This window comes from Oryx dammah, unplaced genomic scaffold (genome assembly GCF_014754425.2).
Source record: "Oryx dammah isolate SB20612 unplaced genomic scaffold, SCBI_Odam_1.1 HiC_scaffold_24, whole genome shotgun sequence".
In the NCBI taxonomy this organism is placed as follows: domain Eukaryota; kingdom Metazoa; phylum Chordata; class Mammalia; order Artiodactyla; family Bovidae; genus Oryx; species Oryx dammah.
In genome coordinates, this window is record NW_024070208.1 from 28,843,764 (window position 1) to 28,862,199 (window position 18,436).

General features: G+C 37.9%; 1 protein-coding gene across 4 annotated transcripts in view; it reads right to left on the minus strand.

Moving 5' to 3' along the window:
• The window catches only part of FRY (FRY microtubule binding protein), a 323,252-nt gene that overhangs the window by 136,193 nt on the left and 168,623 nt on the right, over positions 1–18,436 (minus strand). For all 4 annotated transcript variants that reach the window (XM_040267100.1, XM_040267099.1, XM_040267101.1 and 1 more), the window contains 7 exons: positions 16,842–16,932; positions 16,531–16,610; positions 16,333–16,413; positions 10,511–10,679; positions 7,839–7,931; positions 7,645–7,743; positions 5,495–5,596 (listed from right to left, as the gene is read on the minus strand). In XM_040267100.1, coding sequence (XP_040123034.1) covers positions 5,495–5,596; positions 7,645–7,743; positions 7,839–7,931; positions 10,511–10,679; positions 16,333–16,413; positions 16,531–16,610; positions 16,842–16,932 — 715 coding nt within the window. The remainder of the gene's footprint in view (positions 1–5,494; positions 5,597–7,644; positions 7,744–7,838; positions 7,932–10,510; positions 10,680–16,332; positions 16,414–16,530; positions 16,611–16,841; positions 16,933–18,436) is intronic.

An 18,436-nucleotide genomic window follows, 5' to 3' on the forward strand; every position in this document is an offset into this window, starting at 1 on the left:
AAAGTAAGTAACACACCTGTCATCTGCTCACTAATTTTCTGACCCAATGTATGTGTTCCATTAGAATTTATAAATTCCACTTTGAAATGTGCCTTTGATGGATCTAAAACATAGATGAGATTTTCTCAAGTTTATAGAAATAAAGTTATATTAAAACAGAATAACTACTTCTTGAAAACTATTTTAAATAGCTAATACTGTACCATTCAAACGTCATATTTACCAAGAGGAGAGTAGTTGTTTTTAATAGGACCATACATTTTAATGCATTCAGACAATGACTGTGGAATCCTTAATATATTACTCAATGCTTCCCCTTTGTAAAATAAAGATATCATTAATACCCTTATATTTACATGAAAAGTTAAAAGCACTCCTTTAACTTCTTTGTGATTATGACACATGAAGATATATGAAGTGCCCAAAATAAGATTCATCAAAAAAATTAATGGCAGCCAAACTTTGATATTCTTAATGGCAATCAAAAGACTTTCTTGTCCCCTCCCCTCCCTGCACCATTCTGAATGTGTGATTCTCTACCATTATGTTCTATTTGATTTTCTTCATAGCAGTTAGCACCACCTGAAGTTTTTGTCCTTATCTGTTTACTTGTTTCCAGTCTGTCTCCTCCACTGAATTACAAGGTCTAAAAGAACTGCGAGCATCACTATCTCATTCATCACTTATTCCCAGCATCTGGAACACTGTCTGGTACACTTCTGGTGAAGAATTGATGACCAGCTGACTAAGTGAATGCATTCTAGTCTTAGTGCAAATAGGGACTGAGATGAAAAGAGAAATCTTTTTAATTCTGTACTTTGGTTTCTAGGACTTTGAAGCTATGCTGACTAATGCATAAACTTCAGATGATACACCTTCAATATTTCTGAGCATTTTAAATTCAGCAGTATGTACATGTAAATCCCAAACTCCCTACTATCCTTCCTTTCCCTCATCCTCCCCCACTGGTCCTACTGGAGAGCAAAGGGGAACTCTGCTCAATGTTATGTAACAGCCTGGATGGGAGAGGAGTTTGAGGGAGAATGGATACATGGATATATATGGATATATACATGGATATATATATATGGCTGAGTCCCTTTACTGTCCACCTGAAATTATCATAACATTTTTAGTTAGCTACACTCCAATATAAAAAGAAAAGTTAAAAAAATATTGCCATCTAAGAAAAATTTCTGGAAAAAACATGAATAATAACATGAAAGCATATGGGGAATTCAGTGCAGGCTATGATACTGCCATGATAATCCACGACATACATTTAAAGGCGCCACTGCTGGCCTGGCTCATAACTAATCTCCAATTAATGAGACCTCTTCTTGTTATTAACTATATTGTATAAATAAATTTCTTAACTTTTGAGGTTTCTTTTCTTTTTAATAAAGAAGACTTCACTGATTTTAATATTTATTAATTATTGTAAGAAAAAAATGTAAAGGTTCTTCCAATTATATCCATTTTCAAGGACAAGAAACTTGCACATACTTATTATGAACTCTTAATTTCAATTTAAAAAGCTATTAATAAATGGAGATTCATGACAAAATATGAAAGCACTATTAAATCAAGTTTTTATTTTTATTTTTTAAATCAAGTTTTTAAAACATATTTCCCTTTTTCAGAATTAGATATACTAGGGTATACAGGAAGGGAATGTAGCATTTTTTAACAGCTCAGTATATTCAAATTCTGACATAAAATTCATAAAAGCATAAAGTATTGGTCCTCACTGACCAGAAGTTCATGAAAGATGTCAAGGTCGTGGTGAGAAGTTGTAATAAATTTATCACCACTTTACAAGGGCAGGTTGCTAACACATGGTTGACCGAGTTAACAAGTGTAAATAAAGACTTCACATTTGTGTTACTGAAGCAGCCTGCTCCTGACAGACTGATGCTGAGGATAAACCAGGGCCCTGACATGAAATGAGCGCTGAATCTGAGACCTTGTTTACTTTAATAGCAGATTTTTCATGCTCATACACATTTCTACTCTGCCCTATGTCACGCTGCCACCTTGACAACTCTCCCCGACAGAACACATCAAAGGTGGCTACCAAGTTCAACACGCAGGGGGCAAACACTGGGCTCATTATACCTGAGCATGTGTAGGGGGTGCGGGGCAGCAAGGGACAGTGAACAGAGGAAAGAGCTGGACTGGAGGTCCTTTTTGAAATGATATGGTTGGCTTTAAACCCCACAAAATACTGAAGCCATTCAAGACAAAGTGTGCTCCTGAAACCATGTTAGCTTTTCCTCGGGTATTTCTTGAGGACTCTTGAGGAGGTTTGGAAGGTTTTCTGTATATTAATGACATTTTAAATGGTCCCATTTAATCCTTACTGGGTTGAGTTCTAAATACATGGGCTACAATTTTATTTCAACTGTAGCTCATCAATGATTTTCTATACCTTTTACCCTTGAGGAGGTGAATTTCGACCATTTACTACCCATAAAGTGAAGTATCATTGCCTTTCCTTTGCCCAATAACTACCTGTTTCATGCTTCACTGGGCACCTGACCTGTAGAAATGGCACGGTGTCTCCTCACTCCCAGCTTTTACGTCCCTCATCTGCCACATGTGTTTTGAAACTTCATTACACATCCCCCATTGAAACACCAAGCTCTTTGAGAACAGGCACCCTAGATCTAGTTTTTATGTAACTGACTTTCCTATCTTCCCCACTTCGAGTACCTTTCTGATCTTATTGCTTTCCCCATTGGGAAATCCTGACGCTTGAAATAGTCACACGGGGAAACATCATCAGTGTGCAGCCCTTCTCTCAAGGGCTGTGTGTAACTCTCTTACTAAGTCTTTTTGGTGGGCTTCCACCAGACCTTCACATAGTATTCCAAGTGTAAAGCAATTAAAATAGGTAACTAATGTGAACCTACTGTATAAAATAAGGAAATACTACTCAGGGCTCAGAGGTGACCAAAATGGCAAGGAGATCTAAAAAAAAAGAGGAGATATATGTGTATGTATAGCTGGTTCACTCTGCTGTACAGTAGAAATTAACACAACATTGTATAGCAACTATGCTTCAATAAAAATTTTTTTAAGTGGCTGAATTTATACTTAAATATAAAGCAATTAAGTTCAAAGTAAGATTATGCTTCTATATTTCAAAAGCAATTCTGGACACAAAAAAATGTTGGTCTTTTGGGCCACAATAGTAAATGTTAATGCAAAACACTATTTTGATACGAACTAAAATTCATCACAAACATTTAGCATAAAAAATACAGAAAACTGAACATTCTTAATCAAGTCTCTCTTTTTTTTTTGAACAAAATGACCTTTTTTCTTTATGTAAAATGTAGAAGAAAAAAACATGTTTAACTAAAATAACTGAATAACATAAAAGTTTTAGGAAGTAACAACAAAAAATGACATTAAGCTGTGTGTTAGAGGCATATGACAGATGGATAACTCCCTGAACAAAACATCTGAAAGTGGCCATTATATAATAGTTGATATCCTGAAAAGCACTTTGTTTTCCAGAATTCTTAAAGGCTTAATTCTATATCCACTGCTATTATATTTCCCTGCCAATTTGAAGAAAATAAATGATTCTCATCTTGGATTTCACAATCAGCTTTCAGAGCCAGTACCTAGCTACTGCTTCAAACAGCTCCAATGCAGATTACTGTGTCATGATGGTAAATGCCAAAATAATATAATTAATCTTAACCACTTCACTAAATTAAAGTGTCTTAAAATAAAAAAGATAAGGCAGCATATACAAGCACATACAGGATTTTAGAAATAAATATATATTAAAAATTCTGAAGAAGCATTAAAATTATAAAAGGAATTCAGTATCTTTGGACACAAGGGAGAACAATTATGATAATTAGGTGCTATTTGCACTTACATTAGACATGGGGTTCACTTAGTTGACTTTTATCAACAGGTCACTAAAACTTAAAATCTGTTCACCATGTTCAAATTTTAAGGCAATTTAAAAGCTATTCATTATGGCTGTTTTAACTCTAAGTTCCTCAGTTTCAGGGTCTTCCCAGGTGACTCAGTAGTAAAGAATCTGCCTGCCAATTCAGGAGCTGCTGCTGCTAAATCGCTCAGTTCTGTCTGACTCTGCGACCTCATGGACTAGCCCACCAGGCTCTATCCATGGGATTCTCCAGGCAAGAATACTGGAATGGGCTGCCATTTCCTTCTCCAGTTAACACAGGAGACTTCGGTTCAGTCCCTGGGTCGAAGAGGTCCCCTGGATGAGAGCACAGCGACCTACTCCAGTATTCTTCCCTCGGGAATCCCAGGACAATCCCACGGACAGAGGAGCCTGGTGGGCACATAGTCCATGGGGTTGCACAAAGTCAGACGTAACTGGGCAACTGAACATGCATGCCTCAGTTTCAGGGACCATGCCTTGGTTCCTCCCATCAGCCAGCACCTGAACAGCCATTGTTCAGTGAGCATCTAGGATTAATAACTGAATATCATGTGGCTTGAATAGAATACCTTCAAATAATCACAAATAACAGGGACAGGAAATAAGTGCTTTCTGTTAGTAGGTCAATCCTCCCTCGCAAACCCCTCTGCAAATAATGGGCTGACCCAAAAGTTCATTCAGATTTTTTCACAACATTTTACAGAAACTCCAAACGAACTTTTTGGCCAACTTAATGTTTTCCTAGCCTGGAATGAGTCAGAGGGAGGCTGGAGGAGGTTTGGGTGAGCTTCTGAAATCATTTCACCTGCTTCTGTCAGTGAAGTGTGACCTCCTCTTTTTTCAGTCATTTAAAGCCTGGCCATAGATGCATACGGTCTTCTCAGGAGGCACTAGTTGTAAATAATCTGCCTGCCAATGCAGGAGATGCAAGAGATGTGGGTTCGATCCCTGGGTCAGGAAGATCCTCTGGAGAAGGAAATGGTAACCTGCTCTAGTATTCTTTTTTTTAATTTATTTAATTGGAGGATAATTACTTGACAATATTATGACAGTTTTTGCCATATAGCATTATGAATCGGCCATAGGTATATATGTGTCCCCTCCATCCTGACCCCTCCAGTATTCTTGCCTGGGAAACTCCATGGACAGAGGAGCCTGGCAGGTTACAGTCCATGGGATTGCAAAGAGTTGACACAACTGAGCACAGATGCATACACATAGATACATACAAAGGGGCATTTAATTCTACCTTTCGAGTGATCCTTAACAAGATTTTACCACACTGTAAATCAACTGTACTTCAATAAGAAAATAAACATTTTTTTAAAAATTTAAAAGATTCCCCCCTCAAATTTGACATGATTTCTCTTATCCCCAATCACCTTCTACAATGGACTATATTTAAAAAGGAAAACGCTCATTAATACCTTTTTCATTATTCCAATAGTATAGGATCATTTCCCCGCAAACCTCAGGAGTCACTCTTAGGAGCTCACACCAGCCTCAGACACATAATATGTTTTCCTAAGAGAGTTTTTCGAACTGAAAAATACTCACTTTAAGGTTGGATAAGCAGTTGTTGAGGAAAACGTGCCACCTGTTCAGGAATAGCTGCTTCTGGCTGACGCAGAGCAGACAGGTCACCAGTGGGTACAAGGCCTGAAGAGAGAGAAGAGGAGGCTACAGGATGATGTAATTGCAACCACTCAGGTAACACCGTCCATTTGTCCAGCTCCTCCGTGCGCCGTATGGGCCAGGCTCTGTAATGTACTCACGCCCAACAGGTGCCTCGAGGAGGTGGGCATTTTGCAAGTATTTCTGAGAAGGATGGAAATGGAATACTCTAGAGTTGTGTATAGGACTGGTCTTCCCTAGTGGCTCAGTGGTAAAGAATCTGCTTCCCAATGCAGGATAGGTGGGTATGATCCCTGGGTCGGGAAGATCCCCTGGAGAAGGAAATGACAACCACTCCAGTATTTCTGCCTGACAGTTCCCACGGACAGAGGAGCCTGGCAGGCTTCAGTCCATAGGGTTGCAGTTAGACGTGACTTAGTGACTAAACAGAAACAACAATGTACAGAGTAGAGTGAGTTTCATGGATCATAAATAGAAATCTGATTCACTGATTTAGTCTTCCCTTATGAATTTAAAAAACAATCATAGATCACTCTCAATCCTCTGGAAAAAAAAAGGAAGGCACACTGATTTTGAAAATGTTTGCTCATAATGTTTCTTTTGCTCATAAACATCTATTAGTTTGTCCCTGTCTTAGAGGTAGGTGTATATATTTTCTTTTGCATGCAATCTTCCTGTAATTAAGGAAGATTCCTCAAAGAAATGTTATTGCCCTGGTAAACTCCACCAAGACAAATTTAACCGCAGGAGGAATTTGCTTACAACCGAATAAACAGAGGTGCTACTGTGGTTTTCCTGCTTAACTGGGCAGGTTTCCCGCAGCAACTGGAGAAGACAGAAAAGCTGGTGGGTGGATTTTACAGTATACATGCAGAACTCACTGCCATTTTGCTGAACCAGATAGTATATACCTTAATGGCTCCCCCCAAAACAAGGGCTAGTGAAGATTTAAACAAAAATATAACTGGTTTATCCATTAACTTGAATTAGCAAAAAAACTATTGCCACAGTGAGATTCAGTGCTTAACATTCCATAAACTTGCCTTTTTTTTTTTTTAAATTAACTTAGTTTTAAAGTGATGTTGAACTACCACTATCACTGAGTACAACTCTAATTACAGCTGGTAATTTAAACACAAAATACAAGCAGTCACAGAGTCCACAGAATGTAGACAAATGAACAAATGTGTCACCACTTCTAGCAAAGCAACTCTGAGTATTTGCTCAGATAATGGTGGTAATGTTCATACTTTAAAGATTAACATAAACAATACTAGAAATCAGCAACCTAAGCAACCAGCTTCCTCTATACTATCGCAGGTACAGCTGGTCTACCATCTTCCACTTCATAAACTAGAGCTTTATTCACCACCCCAGACTTTGTAACACTCCCAGGCCCAACAGGTGTTGTGCAGAGGTGGGCATTTTGCAAGTGTTTCTGAGGACAATGGAGATGGACAATGGAGGAAAAAGGGTGATGTAATTTTAAAAACTTCTATGCTGCTTTTCAGCACAAAAGCATTCCCCAAGACTGTTCTCTCACCCTTCAGAGAATCTTTTCCATGAGCAACTCTCTGTGTTCTAACTCCCTTTCCTGTCTGGTTCCATTTTGATTCTGAAAATCAGGATGGGAATTAGCCAGTGAAAGTTCTTTGGGCTTGAGAAGAGAAACTTTTATTAGCATCTTTAGCCTCTAGATTGGAAAAAGTACAAATTAAAATAAAAATTAAGTTAAACCAATCCTTGAACATAAATAGCAGAATCTTTAGGACTACTAGGGTCCTTGAGGTAACATGGGCTAATTCCCTCCAGTTACCATGATTCAATCAATGTTTAATATTAGGTACCAGCTCCAAATTCTGAAATGCTGCCTCTCTGAGAATCCCATGGACAGAGGAGCCTGACAGGCTACAGTTCATTGAATCACAAGAGTTGGACATGACTTAGCGCTTTTTGAGAGAGCTGTAGGTAATTCTCCCATCTGCGGAACTCTGATGACTCTCAAACAGACTTCAGCCTAGGAATCTGGGTCACTGCAGTTTTGTGTTTTGAATTTTCTCATAGTTACTAACCAAGGAATGCTTCTTTCGAGAAGAAAGTTCCAGCGTGGTATCATACAGGCTTTCAACGAAGTTTCTGAGGCAGGGAACATTAACTTCATTTTTAACAGCCTGAAACAGAGATGCATGTTCATATTATACTTAATGAAATTGCTGATTCTCTGATCCAATTTGAAAAGATTCTTTAAAATGAAAATGTAACTTACAGCAGCCACTGGGACAAGAATTTCAACAAACAGCCCAGCCAAGGCATGTTTGATATCTTTGTCTTTGACCTCAAGAAAGTAATGTGCACATTCCTGGGAAGCAGAAAGAGAGTCAAGGGAGAGAGAAAGATTGAAATGTGCACAGAAAATTGTAGGTAAACAAATTTAAGTCAACAGATCTTAATTCAGTAACACTCAATAACATCACATACACCATAATCTAATTTTAAAAATTCACTGGAGCCCAGCATTTATATTTAAGTTCACAATAGCCTCCAATGACATGTTACAGGGCTGGTTTTCTCACTCTCCCCCTAATTTCTATCCCAAAATCATAATGCTGAAAGGACAAAGCATCTATAACCAGTAAGCAGGTGTTCATCCCCGGACTTACTGGTTGGTTCATTCATTTATTTCCAACAAATTGCTATTGACTAGCTACTATGTGGGGGGACCCTGGGTCCTTGAATAACCCACAAATACAGATCCCCAGAGAAGGTAAACATGGGGAGAGACACAGAAGACATTCAACTTGTTTTAGGCCCTGACAACCCTGGCCACAAAGATGTTTACTTGTTAGCCTTGACATTTTAGGTGTTTATTGTTCAGATAGTTTCATGAGCAAGTCTGGAATGCTTCCCTTTCCCACCTGGGACAAGGAAAATTTGGAAGCATTCCTCCAGCAAGGAGGTCTTTGTCTATGGACTCCCGACCCCAAAGGGTGCTTTTGGTTGTCTGGGGAATAATTTATTAGAAGAGTTGGCCTGTTTAGAATTCTGCCAGCCCCCTTCCCCTTCCTGACCTTCTGGGTTGTAACTTACTGTGGTCTTTTCCAGATGTAGCTTTCATGGAAGAATCCAAGGCTACAGGTACTTCTGATGACATGTAATATGTATATCAACTATTATCACTTTTTTTCAGTCCACATTGAGACTATCAGCAACAACAGTTACTCAAGTCCCCAGTATATGAATATCATACTAAGACCTCAGTCCAAGACAGGCATTGCTGGCATGCAAAGTCTTTGAGACTGTTTTCCCTATACAGAATGGGGCATTATGGATCCCAGAATTATGGTCCTTTTCCTACATTATTTTGCATACATATGTAAATATCATCTCAAATTGTGATGCACGTACACATATACATGAATCATTAGCATGAGAGAGAGAAGAATAGTATTTACTGAGTCCAGGAATGTCCAGAACCACCTTCCAAAGTGAGGGTCACTGTTACCACTCTGCAGGAAAGGTAAGTGAAGCTGGGAGGAGTTAGGTTGTGACTTGTCCAAGGTCACAAAACTGCTAAGCTCTGAAGCTTGCATTCCACAAGTTTGATATGGGCCTATATTCTTCTTTTTTTAAACAGCTTTATTGAATACAGTTCACATACCATGCAATTCACTCTTATAAACTGTATAACTTGATAGCTTTTAGTATATTCACAATTGTAAATCTTTCACCACAATCAATGTAGAACCTTTTCATTATCACAGAAAGAAACTTTGCACCCGTGAGTCGGAAGCCCAGCCTGCCCTAAGCACAGTCACCTCCTCCAGCCCAACACAACTAACCTATTTCCCGTCTCTGTGGGTTTGCCTCTCCTGGACATTGGCTATTAGGAATAATGCTTCTATGAACACTTACATTCAAGATTTTGTGTGGGCATACATTTTCATTTCTCTTGGATATATACCTAGAATTGGAATTACTGGATTGATGATTGATGATTCTAGATTTAAATATTTGAGGAATTGCCAAACTGTTTTCAAAAGCTGTTTGTGTATTTTATATTCCCACCAGCAATGTATGAGGTTTACCACTTCTCTACAACCTCACCAACAGGTAACTTGCTGTCATCTGTCTTTCTGCTTATAGCCATCCTAGCAGATATGAAATGGATCAACCTCCACTCATAACCCTGGTATTGAAACTCTTTATTAAGATTCCCACTAAATCTAATTCACAGCACCATTAGAAAAAAAAAATCCTTCAGATACTAAAGTTTTATGAAATCTAATACAGTTTTGTACTCTGGGATAATCCTTATTAGCAATAATTCTTTAGTACAAAATGGTGAACACTGTGTCACAGACACCTAAACCTATATATTTAGTTGATTTTTACAGTAAGTATAAAAAAGATTTCATTACTTAAAGTTCTGATGCCTAGAAATGTTAACACTGCCAACTCAATGCTATTGATCTTAAAAAGTAAAAAATAAAGCCATATTTTATTCACAGAATAATATGCAACCAATGAGTGAAAAAAAGAAAAAAAAATCTACAAATAAAATTCCACTGTATACCTACTCCAAAGATGATATGAGTTTAAAAATGAAATTATATGCCTGAAAGTCTATTACTAGGTTATGAAACCCACTTGCCAGGAATGCAGGAAACAAAAGAGACATGGGTTCAATCCCTGGTTGGGGAATATCCCCTGGCGGAGGAAATGGCAACCCACTCTAGTATTCTTGTCCCAAAAATCCCATGGATAGAGGAGCCTGGTGGGCTGCAGTCCAAAGGGTCACAGGGAGTTGGACACTACTAAGCAAATAAGCACATGAATTATTGAGAAAAAAAATAGTAGGACTTTAGTGAATGGGTTCTCAACTTTCAGGTCAGTCACTCTGAGGAGGGAAGATGCACAAGTTCCCGCCCAAGACAGTACCTGCATAAACTGAAGAGAGGCCTCAAAGTCCTCCACTGGATACATCTTAATTCGAAAGAACTTCATCCCCATTATCAAGCTGATGATGCTTTGAACGATATATGGGCTCTGCTCTTTGTGCCGTAATTCTTTGAGCTCTGCCATAAATTTCTTCTTTACAGCAGGGAATCTAAGAAGAGGACAGGAGTGATTTGTCAAATGATGGGTAGGGGTGTGAGGGAAATGCAGGCCTCCGACATCCAGGAGTGACAGCGCAACTGATGGGGCCACGTTCCCAGCAGCTGAAGGACAATGACGGGCATTCTATAAAAGTCTTGATATTTGGGATTTGGTAAGAGTCCAATCTTGTTTCTTCCTTTATTCTACCAGATGCTCAACGTCTCCTTCAAGCTAGGGAGAAGATGCAAGGTTATTTAGAGCTCTTCAAAATGCTCTAGCTCTTAAATTGAGCATGATGAAAAGCTCCATTTCCTCTGGCTTAGCAATTATCTGGGTACTTACAGACCCCAAGGGCCTGAAGTATCCAATTGTGAACAGATGAGCAATAATATATTATAGAAGGCCAGGTATTTCTGACAACAGCAGCAAATAATGACAAGTCATATCTCTACATCCACGTACAAAATTTTCTGTTGCTCTTTCTTTTACAGTTTTAGGTTAGTGGTTATTGAGAAAAATATTTTTTAGGTTGAAGGAAAAATCTAGTAATGGGAAAATTCAAATCATTTCTAAATGATGACTAAGCTGTCTAATACATGTATGGGATTTTACAACTAAAAAGAGACGATCCCCAAGGAACTTAGGGTATTTATACAGTTTGAAAGTAAAATAATATTAATAACATTAATCACAACATTATCATTAAAAGATTAAAAAAAGAATAGATCCTAAGAGGGTGGAAAAGTAGACTGTCAAAGTGCCGAAGGGTAAAGGAACAGAAACAACCAAGTTATCCAAGCTATATCTGAGATGGCTGGTTTGACTATTAGTTTAAAAAAAGGAAAACAAGGTAAGTTTTCTAAGATTCACTGCATTCTGTTTCCTGAGTCTATCACCCTGAGTTTCCACATAGGATCACTTAGGAACCAGACATGATCAGAAAGGGTGATTATGTTTATAAAAGTTGAAGGCCAATTAACAGAATCTCAGAAGTTTGGAACAACAACTCTCAACACCTCAGAGCAGAAATTTTAGGATGTATAAAGTAAATATACAGACATAGTTTCACCAACAGGCAGTGCAGGGGGTGTATGTTTGGCAAGTTGGGTGGAAGGGGCTTCATGAGAACTGGCCATTTTCTTGTTCCTGCCTTGAGTGCAGGAACTGTTACATTTGGTAACAGTTTTTTAAAATCATATTTTCTAAACAATTTATGGATTTTTATGTCTGCTGTGTAGAGTAAAAGAATTTTAAGAAGGCAATGGAGCAGCAAATAAGTAGTGAATGCGTTTCCATTTTATGAAGAAACAGATCAGAAGATCAATGTGACAAAGATGAGACTCAAACAGAGATCTGATGTGAAATCCAGAAATGTCCACTATTCTGCTGCTGCCTTTGACAGTCATGAGCTGTGAAATGTAGTCCCCACCCTATTTAGAACAGTGTGCAGCTTAACTGGGAAGATAAAACAATGTAGCACTGACCATGAGCCATGTGAATAATAATAATTTCAAAAATAATAATAACCATTACTATTATTTGAGGTATGTTAGCAAGTTCCTGGAAAATCCATGGACAGAGGAGCCTGGTGGGCTGTAGTCCATGGGGTCACAACTGAGAGACTTCACTTTCACTTTTCACTTTCATGCATTGGAGAAGGCAATGGCAACCCACTCCGGTACTCTTGCCTGGAAAATCCATGGACAGAGGAGCCTGGTGGGCTGCAGTCCATGGGGTCACGACTGAGAGACTTCACTTTCACTTTTCACTTTCATGCATTGGAGAAGGAAATGGCAACCCACTCCAGTACTCTTGCCTGGAAAATCCATGGACAGAGGAGCCTGGTGGGCTGCAGTCCATGGGGTCGCAACTGAGAGACTTCACTTTCACTTTTCACTTTCATGCATTGGAGAAGGAAATGGTAACCCGCTCCAGTGTTCTTGCCTGGAGAATCCCAGGGATGGGGGAGTCTGGTGGGCTGCCTCTATGGGGTTGCACAGAGTCGGACACAACTGAAGCGACTTAGCAGCAGCAACAAGTACCTGGGACTCTTCCTGGATCTCTCTGGTCCTTCAGGAAGATGAAATGCCCCAACCCAGATCATTCTTCACACGAATCATATTTCATACTGCCCTTTATGTGAATAATACACCTAAAGGGGCTGGGGGCAGGCACTGGAGAATGAAGGGGCTCTTTTCAGCTGGATAATGAAAGAATACACTAGAGGGGGTTTCTGTTGGCGTGAAGGGTGAGCAGAGCTCTTTAACCAGGGACAGATGAAGGACAGGAAGCAGAAGCATCATGGCAAAGAGACAGAAGTGACATTTCCAATCAAGATTATAAAATTCCACAGTTTCAAACTAGACTTTTTAAGAATTCCATTCTATTCTTTTTAATTCAAGCTATTTCCAAACACCAAAAAAAATATCTATGGTTTTAATTTTGAAATGAGAGACTTTAAAAGGAAAAGGTAACTTTATAGGTTAGAGCTATATGGTTTTAAAGATCACATGATACTTAGACAGCATGCCTTCCTTTTCTAATCCATGACTAAAACAAGGAGAGGTAGAGAAAGGCAAGTTATTTGTATATGTTACTATTTCAACATTCTCACATGTGAGTGGCTAAATGTCTATTTTTCATTTAAAAATAAATATGGCTATGTTTTACTTTAAAAAGTTCTAAATGACATAAACATGTTATTTTAAAATAAAAATAATCTAAAAACCTACTCATACTTAAAAGTTATTTTCTCTTAAAGTAATTTTAGGGAAAAATAAATTTCAATAACCGTGCTTTTAGTGTTCAATATTCTTTAGTAAATACTGTAACTAAAAAACTATTCAGTCTCCTGCTTTAAAATGTATAGAATGCACAGTATTTATATTATCACTAAAGTGAGAATATACAATATATACATTAAAATTATATCATATAAAGAGAGAAGAATTTTGAAATTATGAATCTTAAAAACAAACATCACTATTTAAATGAATATACCAGACTTTAATCCCCAAAACTTACCTTAAAAAAATCTAATTTTAATTTTAACTTTGAAAGTGCTAAGACCCTGGGTGAATATCACTTAATAGCAAAAAAATTTCCTCCATTAATGATAGGAATTAAGCACATTATCACTAGTAAGAGTGAAAATAGTGTTTCTGCTAAAACTTAAAGACCAAACTAAGCATTAACAACTAAAGTCAGAAAGAAAAAAAATATTTTTTATATCTTACCACTGGGATCTAGATATAAAATCTAAAATTAGAATTGTTACATTACTCAAGTTTATTTTTTTAAGAAAGATAACCATCCTGTATCAGATAAGCATACATCCTTTTTTTTCCCCCCACCGAGAACAAAGGAAGCAGTAATTTTCTAAGGCGACAATAAAGAAATGGTTCTGGTATACTAATGAGAAGAATGTAACATGATAATTTGTAGTATGACACCCATTTAAGACTGTACCATCAGTCAATAAAGGTTAACTCTATACTGACCATTTGAGAATTTATCACTGTGATTACTATATATTACTGCAATTACTTCAAGAACCTATTGGTGAAAGCATTTTCTTGTGACTAGAAAGTGCTGGACAATTATCCAAATTGAGGCATTTGTTATAGCCTACTATTGCAGAACTGAGACAAACATTGACATCATGAAAATTGAAAAAGTCACTATTGGCAAGAAACAGTGCCTCAGTGGATCATAAATCTGACCTGATGTGGAAATTCCTACAACCTTAAAATGTTGTTTTAATTATGACATCTCTCAATTCATTCTCAATTGAAAATCGATGTAGCTAAGGAAAGTCCTTCTATAGTAACCGATGCTGTTAGGTACAGTTCACAAAAACTAAGAAAAACACAAGAAGTCATTTTTGGCATATTAAACTTTCCAAATGATTGTATAAGAGTTATGCTGGGATAATTACAAAGGAATATGATGAGATTTTCAGGATTTGACAAAGCAGCCAAAATACATATTAACAAGTCATTTTTCTGATCTTTTCTAGGTATGAGGTAGAGACATATGAGTTAATTTGCCAGATAATTGTAACTTATCCCTTCAAAAAGCCAGTACTTTCATTATGTAATTGTAATAGAAATCTCTCCAAAATGCATTATACATTTTTTTAATGACTCATGAGCCACAATTATTACAATGGGCTATATAGTAAAAGTACAATATATATTCTCATGCAAAATGCTCCAGGTAACTCTACTGTTTAGTTCTTATATATGCTTAGGTCAGTTTCTTTCCTCTCTATTGCTGTCAGGTTTTGAGGCTGAAATTTCTCATTGCGGAGGTATACTCACCTCTCTTTCATCTAATGTGGATGTTTTATGTATTAGAAAAAAATAGGTAGTCAAGATGAACAGACAAACAGGGTTAGATTAAAAAAGTCATGTCAAGGAGTTTTGGGGGTCTGTTTCCTGAGTTATTTCTACCGTTTGGCTAAAGTTGCTGAATAAGTGCTTTTAAAAAAGTTTTGTTTTTTGATAAATTGAGTGTTTCCATGCTGCTAAGTTAGGAAATTCCATCTCTTGAAGATAAAAATCTTTCTGAGGGTTGCATTTCACAAAGATCAGGGCATCACTGTTGTTCCAAGTTGGTCTCTTGGCTTGGATTCACATTAAGTTTCTGGCTCACTTGGCCTAACTTAGGCATTCAGGATCTTGCCCGATTTGCCTCTGGGTTGAATACGATGAAGATGGGTGAACAGGGTGTGACATCACTTTTGGAAGAAGTATCTTATTGCTAATAGTCTAATACCATTTTGTTCTAGCCTGCTAAATAGTGTTATGGGGCCAGATAAATTTAGCAATGAGAATTTTCCAACTTGTTTCCATGACAGAGTCTGGGACATTTTTAGCTCGGCTGAATTAAGTAAGGTCTATAGTAAAGGGACATTCTAGAATGGAATTTTCCCATTCATGGATGCTATACCGTAACCACCCACTCATGGAATATAGAAAACAAGACTTTTAAAACTGATAAACTTCTGTATTTCCATACAAATCTTGAAATTATTTGTTCTAGTTCTGTGAAAATGGACTCTGAGGGAGAGGGAGAGGGTGGGATGATTTGGGAGAATGGCATTGAAACATGTATACTATCATGTAAGAAACGAATCGCTATGTTTGATGCAGGATACAGGATGCTTGGGGCTGGTGCATGGGGATGATCCAGAGAGATGATATGGGGTGGGATGTGGGAGGGGGGTTCATGTTTGGGAACTCATGTACACCCGTGGCGGTTTCATGTCAATGTATGGCAAAACCGATACAGTATTGTAAAGTAAAATAAAGTAAAAATTAAAATTAAAAAAAAAACTGATAAACTTCTTTGAAAAACTGAGCAGGAAGAAAAGTACTTTGGTCAGGCCATTTCCCTCTTGGATGTGGCAGTCTAAAGCTCATGGACTCTTGGTAGTATCAGGCCCGATTGCCAAGTGATAAAGGTAATGGAGAAAACAAATTCGAAGAAGACGTGGTACTTGCCTCAGGGAGCTTCTAGTGAGGTTCAGTGATAGGACACACACAGCAAAAATAAACCCTAGGTTTCTTGTAAGCACATACACTTCCCCTTTCTGGGAGTAGGGCCGAATGGCACAGACACTCATCTTCTTATGGTAAAGGATTCTGAGGTTCACTTACTTAGCTTGTGCCAATACGCCAATGACTTCTGCATACAGGTCTGCCACAATGTGCATATTGCCAGTGTTAGGACCAAGGTACCTAGACAAGATACAATTAGACAGGTGAGGAATGCCCCTGGTCATCTGAAAAGAGCAAACTCGATTTCATTTTAAGCACCCGACTTCTTCAAAATTTGAAGGAAAGAAATTACTTTACCCTTCTTTGTACTTAAAGTGCTTGAAAGCCAAGTTAATAACATCATGTATTAAACTGTCTATTACAGGATGAAGTGGAATCTGGAAAAGAGAAAAAAAAGATGGTTCTTAGCTTGGAAGGGAATATTAAAGATCAAATCAATAAGAGTATTTCCAATGGACTATAGACAGCCTTTAGCCATCAAGCAATATAGTTCATGTGACGTGGTATTTGAAATTTATGAACAATTTAATAAACTTAGACCTCAAAAATATAAGTTGCTATCAGATAAATAAACCTTATCTAAAGGTAACATTAAATTGATGACCTACCTGTTTCAAAACTTCTATTAATACTAAAGAAAAAATAAAATCAATGGCGAGGTCCCGTCTTTCCATTAAATAATCTCGCTGCTGTTCATCACTGTAAAAATTTAAAATATTCACATTAAATAGGGACTAAAGACATTCTCCAAGTGATATAATTTATCAAAAATCTAGGATTCATCCCCAATGGACTGCAAACCAATTTTGTTATGACAAGACTGCAGTGATAAATACACACTGAAGTTACTCCTATAATAAGTGTGGTACGATGGACATACTGTGGATTAGAGTATCTGACATCATATTTTAAATGTTCAACCAAGTCAACTTGAGTCACTATTTGGGAACCTACAATTTCATCTTGTGGACTTTCTTAAGGCACCTTTCAATCTAGGAATCCTATCATCTTGAAGATGGAAACAAACATGACCAAGGGCTCCCAGGCTAGAGGTAGACACTTAAGAGGATCTTGTGAAAAGATCAAAACAATGGAAAGAAACAGTATGATTACCAATGGGAGTAGGACTGTAGCAGGTGGACGAGAATCAGTATTAAATTTTGTTCCCCCTGCCTTCCCGGCCCTTTCTCTTGACCTTTTGCCACTTGAGATTAATGAGAGGAAGAAAGAAGATGTCAAGGGGTGGTGGAAGAGAGAAAGATTAAAGAGCAGATGGACGAAGAGTTAGAAGGGGCAAAGGAGAGTCATCTGAACTCATCAAAAGTTAGGGAGCAGAATAAGCACTATCAGGAGGACAGAAGTGTGAGTTCTTACCTCCCTCCCTTCATTTCCTGCTTCTCTAATGAACTGATTGAGGGCTAATTTGGAACTGAACGAATGAAGTGACTGCCAAGCTCCTTAGCAAAGAACAGTGGCTAAGAGCGTTGGTTTTTGGTGTGGAACAGTCCTGGGTGAAAATTATGGCTCTTACACTTACCAGTAATTTTTCCATTTACAAAATGGAAATAATAACAGTCATTATAGTAAGGTTTGCTTGAGTATTAAAACGTGTAAGTATTTAGTAGAGTCTCCCAAACACATAACTGCTCAGTACTTGTATATTAAGTAAAATTCATGAGAAAGGATGATGGAATTTGGATTTGTCAGGCAGATATTTTCAAAATACTTTTAAATACGGAATGTTTTTCTCTTCAGTCCAGAGAGAATGAGAAGAAAGCATATAAAAGATAAAAAAAAGAACTTTGGAGGAGTTCTGCAGCCTTCAGAGAGTCCAGTTAAGCCTGGTAGGTGACAGAGCAGGTCAACAAAGGAAGCTGCAGCTTTAACTTGCAAGGGGAAATGTATGAACCAGGTAGGAGCTCTTTCTTCAGGATCATTAACAAACAGTTCTGCCAGGAGAGAGAGCGATGGACCAAATCATCTACCTGGAGCCCTTCAAGACCCACCAGAATTAGAAAGTGCTGCTGCCAGATGAAGGGAGGAGAGGAAAATATATGGAGTTACGTTAAACAGAGGGCGTCTGCAAGTCTGACCTAGAGATTACATCATGGAGAAGAGAAACAAGAAGTCTGTAGACCAAAGGGAAGGCAAACTCTCAGAGATGGCCAGCAGACATGGAGAGAGGATGGCTACTGGGGTCTTT